We start from the raw sequence: 20,344 nt of genomic DNA, 5'->3' as shown, positions 1-20,344 counted from the left end.
CAGTGGTCAAATGACTCTGTGTGCAGGTCAGCAACTCTTTGTAGCTCTCGAGGAAGTTGTGCACCAGAAATGTGTGCCGTTTTTAAACCACACCAGTCCCCTTTAAATAACGCTCCTCCAGCCCGAAAGCGACTTGGTAAGGCCCAGGAAAATTGTCACTAATAGCGCCAGGAGCTACGGAGGGGGGTGCCACTGAATTTCCCGTCTGGAGCGCCGAAAAGGCGTTGCACACTCAGGTGACATCATAATTAGCCTGCGCCCATGAGCGGGCGCTAAGCGTTAGCGCCGGCGCTAAATGCATACTCAATATGGGGCGAGGCGCTAAACGCCTTGTGCCCCACCGGAATAAGAACATAAGAACAAAAGAAATAGGAGCAGGAGTAGCCCAATCGGCCCCTTGAGCCTGCTCCACCATTCAATAAGATCATGGCTGATCTGATCCGAACCTCAGATCTTCGATCACACTGCATCCACCCGAACCCATGTGATCTCCCGAGAGAGGCAAAAAAACAGATAAAAACCCAATGGCCAATTTGGGAGAAAAAAATCTGGGAAATTCCTCTGCGACCCATCTAGGCGATCGAAATTCTTCCAGGAGATCACTCTGTCCCTATATTTTCTACAGTACTTACCTTCTGTAAAGGCGATCTCCGCCCCAGCCAGGAACAGGAATAAAACCACCTCCTGAAATCTAACACAGAATTAGAACACAGTAGGAGCAGAAGCAGGCTACACGGCCCTTGGGCCCACTCCACTACCCATAGGGCCATGACCATTCCTAACCTAGACTCATGTCCAATTTCCTGCCCGCTCCCCGTAACCCTTAATTCCCTTTACTTCTAGGAAACTATCTATTTCTGTTTTAAATTTATTTAATGATGTAGCTTCCACAGCTTTCTGGGGCAGCAAATTCCACAAACTCACCACCCTCTGAGTGAAGATGTTTCTCCTCATCTCAGTTTTGAAAGAGCAGCCCCTTATTTTAAGATTATGCCCCCTAGTTCTAGTTTCACCCATCATTGGGAACATCTTCACCGCATCCACCCGATCAAGCCCCTTCACAATCTTATATGTTTCAATAAGATGGCCTCTCATTCTACTGAACTCCAATGAGTAGAGTCCCAATCTACTCAACCTCTCCTCATATGACCACCCCCTCATCCCCGGGATTAACCGAGTGAACCTTCTTTGTACTGACTCGAGAGCAAGTATGTGTAAGGACCGGAACTCGGTGGACCCAACTGCAGTAAGGCAAACTGAGACGAAGATTAGGTTGTAAAACAAAGGTAGACTTTACTTGACATAAACAAAATAACAACAGCACAGAATACAAGCCAGCAGGCCAGCAAGAGGTATCACCAGGCAGTGCAACTCAAGACTGAGCAATGAACATAAAGTGAACACCATTTAAATAGTAGGCATCTAACAATGCACAGGTGAATACAATAATGAATAAAGAAGGACACAATTAAGAGAGTTCATGGAGCCCCCTGGTGGCGAGGCGAGGCAGAATCTGGGTCATTCCTTACAGGACCGCCCCCCTAGGAACAGCCCCTGACGTTCCCCCAGAATGTCCATGGTGACGACGAAAAAAATTCCGTACTAATTCGCGATCCATGACGTCCCGGTCCGGGACCCAAGAGCGTTCCTCCGGACCATATCCCTCCCAGTCCACCAGGAACTGGAGGCCCCCGCGAACCCGGCGAGAGTCCATCAGGCGACGGACCGTGTAAGCAGGCTGGCCGTCGATGATGCGGGGAGCAGGAGGAGGCCTCGTGGCGGGTGCTAGGGAACTGCTGGCCACTGGCCGAAGCCGGGAGACATGGAAGTTAGGATGAATCCGAATGGAGCGGGGCAGCTGGAGATGGTAGGACTCTGGGTTGACGTTCCTCAACACCATGGAGGGACCGATGAAACGGGGCGCCAGCTTGCGGGACTCCACTCGCAGCGGGAGATCCTGCGTAGAAAGCCAGACCCTCTGACCAGGACGGAATGAAGGAGCCGGTCTGCGCCGCTTGTTGGCCTGGATCTGCCATTGTCGAGAAGCTCATTGTAAGGCCAGCCGCGCTCTCCTCCAGGTCCGCCGACAACGCTGGACAAACTTCTCCGCGGACGGAACCCCCACCTCGAGCTCCTGCTCTTGGAGCAGTGGAGGCTGAAGACCGAACTGGCACTCGAACGGCGATAGTCCTGTGGGGGAGCTGCGCAACGTGTTGTGCGTGTACTCAGCCCAGATGATGTGACGACTCCAGGTCGCAGGGTTAGCGGACACGAGACACCTCAGGGTCGTCTCCAGGTCTTGGTTGATCCGTTCTGTTTGACCGTTCGACTCAGGGTGGAAACCCGAGGAAAGACTGACAGTAGCTCCAATGAGCTTGTAGAAGGCACTCCAAAACCGGGAGGCGAATTGTGGGCAACGGTCAGAAACGATGTCAAGAGGTAAACCGAACAACCTGAAAACATGCTGGACCATGAGATCGGCTGTCTCTTGGGCTGAGGGAAGCTTGGGCAAGGGCAGAAAACGACAGGCTTTGGAGAAGCGATCTACGATGACCAGAATGACAGTGTTGCCTTGAGATGGTGGAAGGCCTGTGATGAAATCCACCTAGAGGTGTGACCAGGGGCGAGTGGGAATGGGGAGAGGATGCAGCAAACCCTGGGGGCGAGATCGAGGGTTCTTGTTTCGTGCACAAATGGCACAAGCTGCCACGATCGCCTTTACGTCCTTCTCCATGGTGGGCCACCAGAACCTTCTGCGAAGAAACTCCAGTGTCCTGGATGCGCCTGGATGACCGGTGAGCCGTGACGAATGCCCCCCTGCAGGACTTGTGAGCGAGTCGTGTTGGGGACAAAAAGGCGACCGGGTGGGCCGTTGCCAGGGTCTGCCTCCCTCTGTTGCGCCTTTCTGACCAGCGTCTCGATCCCCCAGCAAACCAGTGCTACAACTCGAGAAGTAGAAATAATAGGTTCTGGTTGTCTCTCCCGCTCGGGTGGATCAAATTGCCTGAGGAGAGAAACAGGCTTGAGATTCTTGGAACCTGGACGATATGACAGGACGAAGTCAAAACGATTTATAAATAGTGCCCAGCGAGCTTGACGAGAGTTAAGTCGTTTGGCCTCCTGGATATAGGCCAGATTCTTATGGTCAATCCAGACAATGAACGGGTGTTTAGACCCCTCCAACCAATGTCTCCACTCCTCCAGTGCCAACTTAACTGCAAGTAATTCCCTGTTCCCAATATCGTAGTTTCGTTCAGCGGAAGTGAGTCGGCGAGAGAAAAAGGCGCAAGGGTGCAATTTGTTGTCGTTAGACCGTTGGGATAAAACGGCGCCCACTCCTATATCTGAAGCATCCACCTCGACAATGAAGGGGAGTGAGGGATCCGGAATCACGAGGACAGGAGCAGACATGAAGAGCCGCTTGAGATCCTCGAAAGACTGCGCAGCCTCAGCGGACCAACTGAACCGGGTAGAGGCGGTCTTGGTGAGGGTGTTAAGAGGGGCAGCAATGGTGCCGAAGTTTCTGATGAATCTCCGATAGAAGTTAGCAAACCCCAAGAAACGTTGCACCTGTTTGAGAGAGGTGGGTGGTGGCCAATCTCGGACAGCTTGGGTCTTGCCAGGGTCCATTTGGATGTTGCCGCTGGAGATGAACAAGCCCAGAAATGAAACCGTGGAAAGGTGAAATTCACACTTCTCCACCTTGACAAACAAGAGGTTGTTAAACAAAAGTTGCAGGACTTGTCTTACATGCTGGACATGATCGTGAAGAGTTTTGGAGAAAATGAGAATGTCATCCAGGTAGACAAAAACAAAGCGATTCAGCATGTCTCGGAGAACGTCGTTGATGAGCGCGTGGAACACAGCAGGAGCGTTGGTCAATCCAAAAGGCATAACCAGGTACACGTAGTGCCCAGTAGGTGTGTTGAACGCCGTCTTCCACTCGTCCCCTTCGCGGACGCGGATGAGGTTGTAGGCGTTGCAGAGGTCCAATTTTGTGAAGGCCGTGGTTCCCTGAAGTAGCTCGAAGGCCGTCGACATGAGTGGAAGAGGATAACGGTTCTTTATAGTAATCCGGTTAAGGCCACGGTAGTCGATTCAGGGACGGAGACCTCCATCTTTCTTACTCACGAAGAAAAAACCAGCACCAGCAGGAGATGTGGATGGACGGATGAAGCCAGCGGTGAAGGCGTCACGGATGTACTCCTCCATCGCGGTGGTCTCAGGAGCAGATAGGGAAAAGATCCTACCCCTAGGTGGGCATGTCCCAGGCAGGAGGTCAACGGCACAGTCATATGGCCTATGAGGGGGAAGTGATGTGGCTCGAGCCTTACTGAAGACCTCCTTTAGATTCTCATACTCAGGTGGCACTCGGGACAATTCAGAGCGTGATGGGGACTCCTGGGGCTGGGAAGGAGACTTGGCACGAAGACAGGTAGTACGGCAGGCGGAGCCCCATTCCGTAAGCCGGCCGGTAGCCCAATCCAAGCGAGGATTATGGCAGGCCCACCAAGGATAACCCAGAATTAATGGAAACTGGGAAGACTGGATAAGGGAGAATTGGATGGTCTCGAAATGTTGTCCTTCCATGCCCAAACACAGGGGGGCAGTATGATGGTGAATGGTTCCAGAACCCAGGGGTCTTCCATCCAGGGCAACAACAGTGAGGGGGTGATCAGGATGGGTCAGGGGAATCTTGAGCTGTTTAGCTAACCCCAGATCTATGAAGTTACCATCAGACCCCGAATCCACCAGGGCCTTAAGATCATGTTGTTGATTGCCCCAGAAAAGGGAGGATGCCAGCAAAACCCTAGAAACAGTGGTGTCGGAAGGGATGGTTACGCTCGTCTCAGGTCCCTCCGTCCTGGCCGAGCCCTGGCTGTTCCCACCAACTCTGGACAGGAAGAGCGAAAGTGGCCAGTTTCCCCACAATAGAGGCAAGATCCCTCTCTCATTCGGCAATCACGTTCGGGCTGCGAGAGGCGGGTTACTCCCACCCGCATGGGCTCCTCTGGATCGGTCAAAGATGGACTCGGGATGGCTCGAAGGTTCTCAGATGGCTTCAAAGCAGGAAAGGCTCTGGTCTCTGGAAGCGGGGTGCAAAAGGAGTGGCGTTCTCTTCGCCTCTCACGGAGACGATTATCCACACGAATGGAGATATCAAAGAGAGACTCCAAATCACTCACCGGATCTCTGGATGCCAGTTTGTCCTTGATCTCATCCGTGAGACCGTGGCAAAAAGTAGCGATGAGCGCCTGCGAATCCCATTGGCTCTCTGCAGCGAGAGTGCGAAACTCAATTGCGTAGTCCGCAACGCTACGAACCCCCTGGCGAAGCCGAAGCAGTTTGTTAGATGCCTCTCTCCCACTGACAGGGTGATCAAAAACCCTTCTCATTTCTTCCGAGAAAAGTTGGTAGTTTGAACATGCCAGAGTTTGCTGTTCCCAGACGGCCGTAGCCCAGGTAAGTGCCTTGACGGTGAGTAGCGAAATGATGTAGGCCACTCGGGAACAGTCACTGGGAAATAATGAACCCTGCAGTTGGAAAGCCAGGGAACACTGGGTTAGGAAACCTCGACATCCTCCTGGATTACCATCGTAGCGCTCGGGTGCAGGTAATCGGGGTTCTTTCAGAGGGAAAGGCGCAACCGTAGGAGCGGGTAACGGTGCTGGAGCAGCTTGGATCACCTGATTCTGGTTCTGGCTCCGATGGAAAGCAATGACGAGGGCCTCCAGCTGATTCTGGCTTCGGGAGAATGCCGTGGCGAGGCACCACAGTTCGCTCAAGATCAGTTGTAGTTGTTCAGAAATTTGTCTTAGCCATTGGTCCTTCTCTGCTGGGACCATGTTTTGGCTCAGTCTTGCTGTAAGGACCGGAACTCGGTGGACCCAACTGCAGTAAGGCAAACTGAGACGAAGGTTAGGTTGTAAAACAAAGGTAGACTTTACTTGACATAAACAAAATAACAACAGCACAGAATACAAGCCAGCAGGCCAGCAAGAGGTATCACCAGGCAGTGCAACTCAAGACTGAGCAATGAACATAAAGTGAACACCACTTAAATAGTAGGCATCTAACAATGCACAGGTGAATACAATAATGAATAAAGAAGGACACAATTATGAGAGTTCATGGAGCCCCCTGTTGGCGAGGCGAGGCAGAATCTGGGTCATTCCTTACAGTATGTCTTTTCTTAAGTATGGACACCAAAACTGTATGCAGTATTCCAGGTGCGGTCTCACCAATATCTTGTACAACTGCAGCAATACCTCCCTGTTTTTATATTCCATCCCCCTAGCAATAAAAGCCAACATTCCATTGGCCTTCTTGATCACTTGCTGCACCTGCATACTAACTTTTTGAGTTTCGTGCACCAGGACCCCCAGATCCCTTTGTACTACAGTACTTTCCAGTTTCTTGCCATTAAGATAATAACTTGCTCTATGATTTTTCCTGCCAAAGTGCATAACCTCACACTTTCCAGAATTTGGCTATCGCCCCAGTTATTGCCCTCTTTAGGCGCTAATTCCTGGTGCGTCCAACCCAATTTCTAGGCGCTAGTCCTGGCGATGTGCAAAGTTTGGCGCCAGGCGCAATTTAGCGCCACCTAGTGCGATATTGGGTCATTGCGCCCCTGAAGTTGATTGTGGCGCTAAATCAAGCGCTGCACGAGGCTCCTAAGGTGCTAACCCGGCGGCGCAACCCAAATTTGCGGCGATGGTGCGCAGTGCAGGTGCTGTCAATAATCACTTTCCCCCTGACACAGTGGCGCCGGACAGCTATTAAGGGGGCGGCTCAATTTGCCACTGGTACAGAGGATAGCCCTTGTTCCTAAGAAGCCAGCCTCCTGTGTGAGTCAGGGCCTCAAAAAGGTCTGCTGCCGAAGTCTGGCGCAGGATGAAGGCGTCATGGCTGCTGCCTGGGAACTGCGCATTCACTGCGAGGATCAACTGCCAGTGGTCACAGACCAGCTGCACATTCAAGGAATGGAACCCCTTGCGGCTGCGGAACTCCTCCAAATTGAATGCAGGTGCCCGCAAAGCCACGTGCGTGCAGTCAATGGCACCCTGCACCATGGAGAAGTCTACTATTGCAGCGAAGCCCTCTGCGCGCTCCCACTGCTTGTCCGGTGTCATTTTGAAGGAGATGTAATGCCGCCTCCTTTTAAACAGGGCATCAGTCACTTGACGGATGTAGCAATGCACCACAAACTGCGAGATGCTGGCTATGTCCCCAGATGCAGCCTGAAAAGCGCCGCTCGCGTAGAAGTTCAAGGCAACAGTCATCTTCACAGCCACCGACAGAGATGTCCTGCACCTTATCTGAGGCTGCAGTTCTGCCTGAAGCAGGTCGCACAGCACATTCACAACCTCCTTTCTAAATCGCAACCTTCTGAAACACTGCTCTTCCAACATGTTCATGTAGGAAAACTGCTGTCGGAAAACACTGCCAGTGTAAAATCTGGTGTGGCGACGTCTGTTGGCCCTCTTCCGTCTGGCCATGCCTGCCCCTCTCTCCCTGCGTCTCTGTGCCCTTTCCAGATGATTCAGCAGCAGGACGCTCCCCTCCAATGCAGCCCTCATAATAAGTGCGCACAGGAAGTTTTCCTGTTGTAAATGCACACCAACAGCAAGGTGATGGTCAGAAGGCTGAAGTTCCTCTGCCTGCGCGGACTCAGTGGTGAAAAGGCTCTCTGTGTGCAGCTCAGCAACTCTCTGTTGCTCTCGAAGAAGTTGTGCTCCAAAAATGGCTGCCGCTTTTAAACCACACCAGTCCACTTCAAACAACGCACCCCCAGGCTGAGAGCGACTGGGTAAGGCTTCAGGTAAGCTGTCACTGTAAGCGCCAGGCCCTATGGAGTGGAGCGCCACTGAATTTCTGGTCTGGGGTGCCCAAAAGGCGTTGCACACTCAAATGACGCTATAGTCTGCCTGTGCCCGTGAGCGGGCGCTAAGATTTAGCACCGGCGCTAAATGGATACTCAATATGGGGCGAGGCACTAAGCTCCTTGCGCCCAGCCGGAACTTGGCTAGCGCCCCATTTTTGGCCTCTTTAGGCGTTAATCCTCGTGTGGGAATCTCGAACTTGGGTGCATCTCTTCAGGATAAGGGGGTCACCCATTTAAATTTCATTTGTCAAATGTCTGCCTATTTCTCTAGTCTGCCTAGTCCTTCCAATGCGCACTACCCTCCAGTGTGAAGAATAACCATTCACCACTACTCTTTGCTTTCTGTTCCTTAATCAATTTTGTATCCATGCAGCCTGTTCCCAAGTTTATCCTCAATTTTTCTAAACAGTCTATTATATGGTATTTTATCCATTGCTTCATGGAAGTCCATATACACAACATCAACCGCACTACCCTCATCAACCTTTACCGTGTCTTCATCAAATACCTCAATGAACTTAGTGAAACACGGCATGGCTTTAAAAAATCCCTGCTGTCTTTCATTTATTGACCCATATTTTCCCAAATGCCAATGCGTTTTGTCACTGATTAATGTCTCTAAATCTTACCCACCACTAACGTTAGGCTACATGGACTGCAATTACTATGTTTATCACTCTCCCCTTTTTGAAACATGTGTGTAACAATTGCAATCCTCCAATGCTCTAGCACCACTCCCATATCCAAGGAAGATTGGAAGCTTGTGGCCAAAGTCTGCACAAGTTTCACCTTTACTTCCCTCAGAAACATAGGATGCATCCTATCTAGAGCGGGTGACTTTGCTACTTTGAGCACTGCCAACCTTGTAATTGTCTTCTCTTAATATATTTTATCGGATCCCATTTCTCTACTACCTCCTCCAGCACTGTGACATTGTCAGCATCCTCTTCTGTAGTGAACACAAAAGCATGCCCTCTTTTTTAACCCTAACCAGCCAACACTGCTTTTCACTACCCTTTTACTATCTATATGTTTATAAAATATTTTTGGGTCTGCTTTTATGTTAGCCGCTAATTTATTTTCATAAACTCTCTTTTACCCCCCGTTCTCCTGTCTACTTTTAGTATGCTGCTTGGTTCTAGATTGAATTATGAAGCTGCCGTTTAGCATAAACTTCGTTCTTTCTGTTTCATTTTAATGTTTATATCTCTAGTCATCCAGATGAGCTCGAGCTTTGGATGCTATTTTTTTCTATTTTTGTGAATGGGATCATTGACTGAAATAATCTGTTACACACTCTACTGATGTTTCTCCCTGGGGTTGTAATTTTTACATATGTCAATACACACATACACACAAATATAGCTATGGATTAATCTATCAATCTGTGTCTCCTTGTTTCAATTAGGAAGACGATTGTCCAAACCCGAAATAATTACCCTTATTCTTTCTGACCTGTTGTGTATTTCCAGCAGTTTTGGGGTTTTATTTCACGTTGACTTTCTTTTGTTTGTTGTTATAGTCCAGTTTATTAAAACACCGGAAAGGTAAGAGTACATTACGATTTATTACAGAATACAGCAGGTCACTGGGAATGTTACACTTTGTACAGATCAGCTGGTAAACCTACTGCAGTAAGTGATGGACAGGGTCAGCTTAGCAGACTGGGTGATTTCATTATGCAGCTTCCAGGCATCACTTTTAGAACTGTCAAAATTAAACCCAACAGTGTATTATCCCAGAACATACATTAACTGGCCCGCCTGCTTCACCTGCTGCTGTTCTGCTAGTCTGCACTCCCACACTCCAGGCTGATTACAATGAGAGTTTGAAAAGTATTATCTAGTGTTTTATGTGTTTTAATCTCACTCCTGTCTCTACCGACCTGTTTGTATTTGTGTCTGTCTGTCTTTCATCGTCTCTGTCTCTCTGTTGTATAACTGTTAATCTCAGTCTGCTTCTCTCTCATTTTTCAATGTTCTTTTAATTTCTGTCTATCGCTTTCTCATTTCTCTTTTTATGGCAGCCTTTGCTTTCTCTTTCCCTCTCTCTATCTCACTCTGTATATCTATGCTGCTGCATGTCTTCATAGAATCTTATTGCATAGAAGTCGGCCGTTCGGCCCATACTGCCTCTGCCGGCCCTGTGAAGAACTCTCCAATTGTCCCACTCCTCGATAGCAAAATACTGCAGATGCTGGAAATCCGAAATAACAACAGAATATGCTGGAACAATTCACCAGGTCAGGCAACATCCATGGAGAGAAATTTGAGTTGATGTTTCGGGTCGAAACCCTTCTTCAAAACTGAAGAAAATAAAATAGACTGAAGGCAGGGCTGCGATCAGACAATAGAAGTAAAAGTGACAATAAAAGGTATTTGAAACCAGATGAGATGGTAATAGGCAGAGATTAGGTGTGAAGTGTGCTGGCAGGATAAGAGATAGCTGCTAGGTGGTTGAGGGAAACAAAAGGAAAGGGGGCGGAGGAAAGGATGACCCAAAACAAAGGGGTGGAAAAAATTTTAAGTAAAAAAGTAATAGGGGCCGAGGTAATGACCTGAAATTGTTGAACTCGATATTGAGTCCGGAAGGCTGCCAAGTGCCTAATCGGAATATGAGGAGCTCTTCCTCGAGTTTACATTGAGCTTCCATGGAACAATACAAGAGGCCAAGGACGGTGAGGTCCGAGTGGGAATGGAGCAGTGAATTAAAATGACAGGCGACCGGAAGCTCAGGGTCACCTTTACAGACTGAACGGAGGTGTTCCGCAAAGCAGTCACCCAATATGGGTTTGGTCTCCCCAATGTAGAGGAGACCACATCGTGAGCCGCAAATACAGTATACTAGACTGCAAGAAGTACAAGTAAATCGCTGTTTCACCTGAAAGGGGTGTTTGGGGCCCTGGACAGTGGGAAGGGGGGAGGTATAGGGGCCGGTGTTACATCTCCTGCGCTTGCACGGGAAGGTGCCAGGCGAAGGGGAAGGGCTGTTTGGGGTGATAGTGGAGTGGACCAGGGTGTCTCGGAGGGAGCGTTCCCTATGGAATGCTTAAGGGGGAGGGGAGGGGAAGATGCGTTTGGAGGTGGGATCATTTTGGAGGCAGCGGAAATCACTACAAGCCCACTGACTCCCAAAGCTACTTGGACTACACTTCCTCCCACCCCGCCTCCTGTAAGGACTCTATTCCATTCTTCCAGTTTCTCTGAATTTCTAGCCCTGATAGTTTTGTCAAACGAGATTTCCCTTTCATAAAACCGTGTGGAAGCTGCCTTATCACATTTTAATTTTCCAAGTGCCCTGTTACAACGTCCTTAATACCAGATTCTAGCAATTTCCCTATTATTGATGTCAGGCTAACTGGCCTTAAGATCCTTGTTTTCCATCTCTCCTTTTGTTACAGTTTGGTTACATTTGCTACCTTCCAATCCTCGAGCATCTTTCTAGAACCTAGGGATTTCTGGAACATCAAAACCAATGCATCAACTAACTCTGCAGCCTCCCATTTTTAAACCCAAGGATATAAGCCTCCAGGTCCAGAAGATTTGTCATCTTTTTGTCCCATTAATTTCTCTATTACCTTTCATTTACTAATATTAATTACTTTAAATACCTCACCCTCGTTAGACCCTTTGTTCCCCACAATTTCCTTTATGTTTTTGTGTCTTCTACTGTGAAGGCAGAAACAACATATTTGTTTAAAATATCTCTCTTTGTAATTTCCCCTGCGTGTCTGTTTGATTCCTGTATAACTTTCCCTCTGCCTCTCAGTTTATTTCTCCATGTGTCTAAAAATTTAACTCAACTTTCTCTTTCTCACAAATTCCCTCTTTCTCTTAATCTGTGTTATACGTTTTTTGTTCTTTAATATACACATGTGCCTTTCCTGTTGATGGTGTTCCCACTTGTATTTTTTTCTAATTCTATTTTTCTCTTTCTATTTTTCTCCAGCTCATCTTTTACCGGTTTCTCTCTCTGCCTTCTCAGTCTTTCTACCCATTAATTTCTCACTCTCTCCCTCCTTTGGTATGTTTCGTTTTCTCTCTTTTCTCTCTCTATCCATTTCACCATCAGCAGCTCATACTCTTTTCTTCTTTACATAGTTCGATTGGTCTCTTTCTTTAACTTGTTTTCTCTGCCACTCTACGCTCTGTAATCACTTTCACTTTCTGTTTCTCTAAATTTCCTTTCTGCCTCTCTCTTCGCTTCATAGTCCTGATCTCTGTTTCTCTCTCTGCTTGCGAACTCACTATCTCTCATTTCCAGTTGCTTCCTGCCTCTATCTGTATGTTCATCTCTCTAAGTAACTCTCTCTCTCTCACTGTATTTGCCGTCCTCTATCTATCGCTCTATCTATCTATGTCTTTCTGTCTCTCCGTTTATGTGGAGTGCTCCCAATCTGAGCAGGCCCACAGCAGCGACTGTGATTGGTGGGTTTGCCCATTGTGCTGCCGGTGCAGGGCGGGCCATTTACCAGAAGTCCCGCTGAGCTCTTTAGTGCCGCCTTTTAGAGCAACAATTCAGGTGATGTCTGCAGGTCACCTGACCTATTGTCGCCTCAATATGTCAGATCATCAATACAATGTAATATCACATTTAAGATAATGTCTGGGCTCTCTGCTGCTAATGTAAAATTATATTTCTGCCCAGTGTGAAATGGGGTAAATGGGGGATGAAATGGGATTGTGTTCTAGTGCTTGAAAGCCTTCAGCTATGACTTAACTAATTTAATAATTAGATTGAGTGGGTATTTCACTGCATTCCTCAGCTCCTCTCTGAATTTAGTCTGGGTCACAGCGTAAATACACGTGTTGGTGCAGGAACTCAGAAGCTGCAGCATTGTTGCTGTGTGTTCTGTGATGTAATGAGGGTCAGTGGTGGAGTAATAAAGCCGAATATCTGCAATTCGCGCATAAAGTTTATAGAAAACCAGGACCACCCATAACAATATAAAACTGCCAGATAAACTGAAGAGTAAAACGATGGATTTCCTTCGATTCTCCATCTCTGGGTCCTTGTGATTCTCTCCATCGCTGCGGCCCCGCAGTCGCCTGCGGACTCTACTGGCCGCTAAAATACGTCTGACCGTCAGAGCATTGAGCAGCAAAATCAGAAAGAACGGGACACAAGGGGTTAAAATCAGGTGAAACAACTCATAGACTCCCCATAATGGGGAAGTAAAGAAGCTCAGTTTAGGGTTACAACCCCAGGGAACATCATCAATTATATGCTTAGGTTCATATGCAAAGTACCAGGGGACAGACTCTAAACAGCCCAGCACACTCACTGTTCCGATAACCACAGCCGCCGTTTTCTCGGTGCAATATTTTGTTTTCAGCTGCTCACAACAAATGGCCACAAATCGATCAAAGGTGAAAGCGACTGTGAGCCACACAGAAACCACCGTGGACGCAGAAATCAGGAGGTAAATGAGACTACACACGGAAGTAATGTGCAGGAATATATCTGGGAAATAGATCTGACCAATCCAACTCAATATGGGATCAGAGATGACGACCAGGAGATCGGCCACGGCCATTCCCACCAGGTAGCGAGTGATGCATTTGGTGAGACCGCACTTTCCTCGGGACAGGATCACAATCGCCACCAGGTTAACTGTAAGAGAGAGAAAAGGGAAGCGGATAAATTACTGATCAGACCTGGAGCCAAAGCAGCAGTTTGACGGGCTCTGGGTGAACATTCCAGCTTTGTTGCTGCATCGAGCGGTGGATACCGGTTCATTGACCTGGGCAGCGCTTTCGGGCAGTGAAATGTTTTTAAACATGATTATCGATAATACATTGGGAAATCGATGCAGAAAGTGAATAAAGTGAGCGCCGGATCCACTGGAAGGGTCGAGTCAAGGGTAGAGTGCTGGTGGGGAAGGGAGAAGGGATTTTACAGATCCGGAATCCAAAGTGTTAAATCCGGTTTTTGAGCTCCTGACTGAAAGCCTGGAAGGTGCGGGGACAGAGGGAGGTGCTGCTGATCTGTTGCTCTTGATTAACAGAGCCGACAGGGGCTGGCACATTACGGTAAAGGCCGAGTGCTGCTGAGTTTGAGGCTTCGGATCGGATTGAAAGAGGCAGCTGGAGGGCGAGCCAGTGAGTGAGAGTGGGAGGAAGACAAGGAAAAGGACATGTGGGAGTTGGAGGGGAGTCAGGGGCTGAAGGTTTAGGAAAGCGGATAATCTGAAACAATGGAAGAGGAGACAGAAGATTCACTGCCAGGGAAGGAGAGGATGTGATTCGCAGGGAGAGTGCAGCAGAGTGTTAGAGGAAATCTAATACATAGATCGAAGTAACACAACTCAATTCATACATTCTCCCATTAATATATGTGATTAATGATGTCACATACTAACTCGTTGGAGACATAATGTGTTCTATAAATTTACTTAGCATATTCAATTAAAATGACACTAAAAATGTAATAATTTAACCAGCCTCGCTTTTAGTTAATTATGATCAAGCCGAGTTTTTAAAATGGAGTATCCTCATGACGATCAACAAATGCCTGATTCTATTTTTCAATACCAATCAATTATATTTTCATTTATACAGTTAATAAGCTTGAGGACAATAGCAAAATAGTACGAATGCGGGAAATCTGAAACAGCAACAGAAATGCTGGAAACACTCAGTTCTGATGACCTGTTATCGACCTGAAATGTTAACTCTGCATCTCTCTCTACGATGCTGCCTGAACTGCTGTGTGTTTCCAGAATAAGTTTCAGCAGTTCATTCCGATTAATTATTCACACTGCTGTCGCTGTCTCTCTCCCTTCATTCTACCCGGCGTTTTCCTTCTAAGTCTGTTTGTTGATTGCTCCACTCTATCTCCCTGCAATATCTCTGCTGTCTCTCTCAATGCCCCTTTTCAAATCCGAATTAATCCTACATCTTGCGCCTGAATTCTGTTCAACATTCCCATGTTCAATGATCTTATTCTCTGAGTCAGTTTGTTCAATGTTGTAGACTCCGTGAATAGTTTAATATTTCTGCAGATCACCGAAGTCTCCACTTGTTCGCCTTCACCTCATCTGTAATGCCTGCAATAAACAGAACATAATGTCTCTTCCAGATAGACCCGGCAATAATTGATGCCCCTTCTCCTGTAATTATAAAGTACAACATTAGATGGCGCGATTGTTGAATTAACAAAACGCCAACACCACCACTGCTCCTTATAATCTCCATGATCAATAGAAGTGCTCCTGCTTCCAACAGATACATTGCAAACTGACACAGCATAACCCCAAAACATTAAATTTTACAATGAAGTCCAACGACAGTCAGTGAATCCATCCGCATTGAAGCAGCGAAGGAGATGTTAAAGAGTGAGGAGCAAACTCAGTTCAGTCGCCAGACCTCTGAAACGGCGTCAGATACAGACACTGCAAAATAATATTACACAACAGTGAAAGACATTACATACATTGAAATCCCAGTTAAACAGAACCATGTAATTGTGGGGAGGACATTACACCGCCTCCTTGGAACACTGAGACCGTGAGCTGCCTCATTATCAATCACTGGAAACACATTCATGAAAAAAATATTTCAGGACAGATTACTTCCACATCGTGAAACTGTGAACTACTTCTGATTGTCTGATTCCTGCTTTTACCTCTGTCTCCAATACAGGCAGTGCAGAAAATAAACCTGGAACACTACCAGGGCTGGGTAAACAAATATCATTATGGATATAACGCAGCTATTACAAGACTTCAGAAAAATTGTACAATCCCTCATTCAACTGATGGAGCAGGACAGGTGATCGTGTAACACATGCTTCTAGAAATCAATGGCCAAGTCCAGCAGCACAGTTGCCACAGATTTAACCATAACGAGCTAGGATAACAGCTCACCAGAAACTCCAACGGCTGCAATAACAGGATAGTAAATGTCTTCTATCTGATAGACTACTGGATATCCCATTTCTGTGAGAAGGGGTGACTTTTGTGGGAGTGGAACCCACAGTTCCGGCAGGCACTCTGAGCTGATACTATGCAATGGGCCCTGATTTATACAGGAGATAAGTCTCCACTGACACTTTTATACCCCTGATCATTGCTATTAGTTACAGACACATGAACAAATACATTACATCAAGACCTATGAGTCTGAAGCAAATAATGTGGTGGATGAATCACAAACAACTCAAAGTCAAGGGCATTATCCTCATCAGACCTCGCTGGGGAATGAGGCTGAAAGCTGTGCTCATTCAGGACTGACCCAACAAAAGGGGCGGCTCCATTTACAGTTATCATGTAATTGTATTGAGCATGTTCACTCCTACTGATTCATTTATAAATGTTATTTATTTCTCCGCAGTGTATAAAGAATCCAGATACACAAGCAGGCCCCTTTAAAGCTGTCCCTGTAGATTCACAATTAATAGTTTGATGCATCAGTCCCTAGCACAAGGACAGTTAAAGATGATGTTCACTATTGAAGCCTAGAAATTACTGTGCGTGATATTAGGGGACGGAAAGTGAACGTGCCTCATTGACATTCCTATCTCCGCTATTTTACTGCAGATGTTTACCATTTATTCTACATGGGTTAACAGATCCCATAAAGTTAGAACAGTGCCACCTCCTGACTACATTCCTCCAATTCTCTCCTGGCCAGCCATCCAACCTGTACCTTTTATCAATGCCAACCAGTCCTAAATTCTGCTGTCAGTGTCCAGCACTGCCCAAGTCCCACTCGCCCATTGCTCTCGGTCTCACTGAGCTCCAGTGTCTCCCAGAAACCCCACCTCGAAGGTTTACATTTAAAATTCTGATCTTGGAGTTTAAATCCTCCATGGCCTCACCCCTCGCCAATTCCACCCTCTCATCCTACCCTGCAGTTAACCCACCCGTGGTCTTGGATACCTCTGCCTCTGGCTTCTTTTGTTGGGACTGCCTCTCTCGGTTCCAGTCTTACCAAACTGACCATAGCCAGAGCATCTCCAGCAACGTCTTAACTTTCCATACCAGCAGCGTTAACTCTCGAGTCTCTGAACTTTCCATTCTTGCCCCGCCTCTTCCTCATCTACATGCTGCCTTTTGTGACATAAGCTACAGACATGGGGTCAGCGTCCACATGTCTGCTGACAAGGCCCAGCTCCAGCTCTCCACCATCTCTGTCTACACTCCACTACCTCTGTGTTATCAGACTGCAACAGTCTGTTTTGCATGAGCTGCGATTTGCTCCTACACGGTGAAGACCGACCCTCCACTATTGGCCCCACCACAATCTGCTAACCCTTTTCAACGATTCCATTCCCCCTCCTGGCTGTTGTCTCAGGCTGAATATGTAACCTCTGACCCCTATTTGTCCTGTGCTATGCTACCGAGCTCGTATCCTCTCAATCAGAAGAGACACCTAATTCCGCCCCCATAATAACGCTGGCCTCTGCCCCTGCCTCAGCCCATCGGCATTAAAACCATCAATCAGGAGTTTATCAGCTCCAGACTCTCCGTCCTCTCCTCCAATCTGTCTCCTTTTCATTCCTCGGACACTGGCCTCTCTTTGGTAGGGCTTGACTTGCTGGTTTCCATGATTATCTATCTGATCGGAAACAGGGAATAGAGAGATGTAACGACACAGAAGGGGGTCCTTTGGACCATCGAGCCCATACCGGCCCTCTGCACAGCAATCGAGTCAATCCCATTCCCCCGCTCTATCCCCGTAGCCCTGGTACTTTATTTCTCTCAAATGCCGATGCAGTCTCCCCTTGAAAATATTGAGTATCTCCGCTTCCATCACTTCTGTCGGCAGCGAGTTCCAGGACCTCAACACTTGCTGCGAAAAAAGGTTTTTCCTCACATCCCCGCTGTAACTCTTGCCCAAAACCTTAAGTCTGTGTCCCCTAGTCCCTGTACCATTAACTACTGGGAACAGCCTATGCCCGACTAGCCCATCCAAACCCGTCATGTTATTGTACACTTCTATCAAATCACCCCTCCACCTCCTTTGCACAAATGAAAACAAATCCAACTGCTACAACCTGTCCTTGTAGCTAAGATGCCCCATCGCCGGAACCATTTTGGTATATCTCCTCAGCGCCCGCTCAAGTCCCTTCACATCCTTCCTAAGTGTGGTGACCAGGACTGGATGCAATACTCAAGTTGTGGCCTAACTATCAATTTATAAAGTTTCAGCATAACCTCTCTACTATTGTACTCAATGCCCCTATTTATGAAGCCCAACATCCCATATAAGATACCATATCTCCAGCAAAGGTTTCTCTCACAATCATCTCCGGCCCACAGCACCGTTCCCTATGATGCCACCCAGGTATCTATCGTTCCCGTCTCTTGTTCCTCCTCTACATGCTTCTTCCATATATATGGGATCTGCTTTTATATGTAAGTTGTCAGTACAAGTTTTAACACTCCATTCACTCTCTAGAGCCCGCTACCTGTGTTGTCAGACTACTTGTCCCACATTCTTTTTGGATGAGCCACAATTTTCTCCAATCAAACATTGGCAAGACTAAAGGCCTCATCTTAGCCCCAGCCACATTCCACTTTTGATCAATAGTCCAAATCAACTTATCGATGTTCCTTGTAATTCAAGTTACTTGTGCAGCTGTGTCTATTAAAGACTCTGAACCATATCAATATCTGCTTCTTTCCTGATTAGAACTCGGCCCTTATTGTCAATATCCCGACTGGTATGATTTTATATTCTCTAATACGAAACCACAGACTGTCAATATTGTTGGCTTGAGTGAAGTGACTTCTTTTGTGCAGTGTCTTGTCTCCATTTCCTATTTATTCGAGGTTTTGTGTTTAATTCTCCACATTGCCCATTCATTGCCCTAAAATTGTTTTCCTCCATTACAATCAGACCCACTATGTTGCAGGACCAGTTTGTGAGGTTCTAAGAAATTTAAGGTATTTGTTATGGCCGAGCTATTTCGTGATGCCCTGCTCTCATATTGCAGTGAAGTGCTTGCCAGGGACATCACATGAATGCAGCCGTTTGGCAAGTGTCTCGGAACAGAAACCAAATTGGAACAATTGGAATGGTGCAAAAATCGAACTTTTTCAGACCAGACAAACTCACCTGTAGTCGGCGGGTTTCGAAACCCCATCAGCGATTTCTGATTCATCGCCTTACTGCTCACCTTAGATTGCTGCTGCTTTTGGCTGCAATTTCGGTGCCTGCGATCCAAATGCTTTGGTGCACCAGCCAGTTGGGGATCTGTGGAGAATTCAACTTTCATTGCTCAGCTTATCTGGGCAGCGATTCCAAGTTCAGCGACATTACTTATTCGTTGATGGGCTGTGGGCTTCGCTGGAAAGGCCAGCATTTATTGCCCATCCCTAATTACTCTTGAGAAGTTGGTGGTGAGCTGCAGTCGGCGTGGTGAATTTACTCCCACTGTGCTGTTATGGAGGGAGTTCCAAGATTTTACCCAGCAATGATGAAGGAATGGTGATATACTTCCCTGTCAGGGTGGTGCGTAACTTGGATGGGAACTTGTGGGTGATGATGTTCCCATGCACATGCTGCACTTCTCCTTCCTGGTGGTAGAGGTCCCGGGTTTGGGCAGTGCTGTCGAAGAAGCCTTGGCGATTTGCTGCGGTTCATGTTGTAGTTGGTGCACACTGCAGCCACTGTACGCTGGTGGTGGAGGGAGGGAATATTTAATGTGGTGGATGGGTGCTGGTCAAGCGAGCTGCTTTGTCCTGGATGGTGACAAATTTCTTGAGTTTTGTTTTAGTTGCAGTCATCCAGGCAAGTGAAAACTATTTCATCACACTCCTTACTTGTGCCTTGTAGATCATGGAAAGGCATTGGTGATTCAGGAGGTGAGACGCTCGCCACAGAATACCCAGCATCTGAAATACTCTTGTGGCTTCAAACTTATGAGGCTGCTCCAATAATGCTTCAAGACAATGGTAACCTGCAGGATGAAAACGCTAGGGCTTAGGCGATGGTAATACCATTGAAAATGAAGGGTGCTGTTTATAATCACTTCTTGGAGATAGTCATTGCCTGGAACTTATGTGGTGTGAATGTTACTTGCCACTTATCAAGCCAAGCTACGAAGTTTTGATGCATGCGGACATGGACTGCTTCATTATCTGAGGAGTTGCGAATGGCACTGAGCACTTTCCAAAAATCAGTGTGTATCCCCAATTCTGAAATTCTGACGGAAGGAAGCACACTGATGAAGCAGCTGGAGATGGTTGGACCTAAAACCCTTCCGTGTGGAGCTCCTGCAGCACTGTCCAACGACTGAGATGATTGGCTTCCAACGACCACAAACATCTTCCTTTATGCTAGGCATGACTCCAGCCAGTGGAAAGTTTCCCACCTGATTCGCATTGACTTCAATTTTAATGGGTTCCTTGATTGCACCTCACCACTGTATTTCAACTCTTTTGTGCATGTTCGGAACAAGGCTCTACTGAGGTCTGGAGCCGGGTGGTCCTGGCAGAACCCAAAACTG

At 47.3% G+C, this 20,344-nt stretch overlaps 1 protein-coding gene across 1 annotated transcript; it reads right to left on the bottom strand.

Moving 5' to 3' along the window:
* Positions 1–10,437: 10,437 nt before the first annotated feature.
* On the bottom strand, positions 10,438–18,997 carry LOC147087470 (putative G protein-coupled receptor 139). Its single transcript, XM_085977759.1, has 2 exons — positions 18,952–18,997; positions 10,438–13,501 (listed from the first exon to the last, which is right to left on the bottom strand). The coding sequence occupies exons 1-2, from the start codon at positions 18,995–18,997 to the stop codon at positions 12,597–12,599; spliced, it is 951 nt and encodes a 316-aa protein (XP_085833885.1). The 3' UTR covers positions 10,438–12,596.
* Between the last annotated feature and the right edge of the window lie 1,347 nt (positions 18,998–20,344).

This window comes from Somniosus microcephalus, unplaced genomic scaffold, assembly GCF_052327205.1.
Source record: "Somniosus microcephalus isolate GS21.2 unplaced genomic scaffold, FLI_Smic_1.0 unresolved_chr5, whole genome shotgun sequence".
Taxonomy (NCBI): Eukaryota; Metazoa; Chordata; class Chondrichthyes; order Squaliformes; family Somniosidae; genus Somniosus; species Somniosus microcephalus.
Note: the sequence above shows the minus strand (reverse complement) of the source record. Positions and strands in the feature narration are given on the sequence as shown.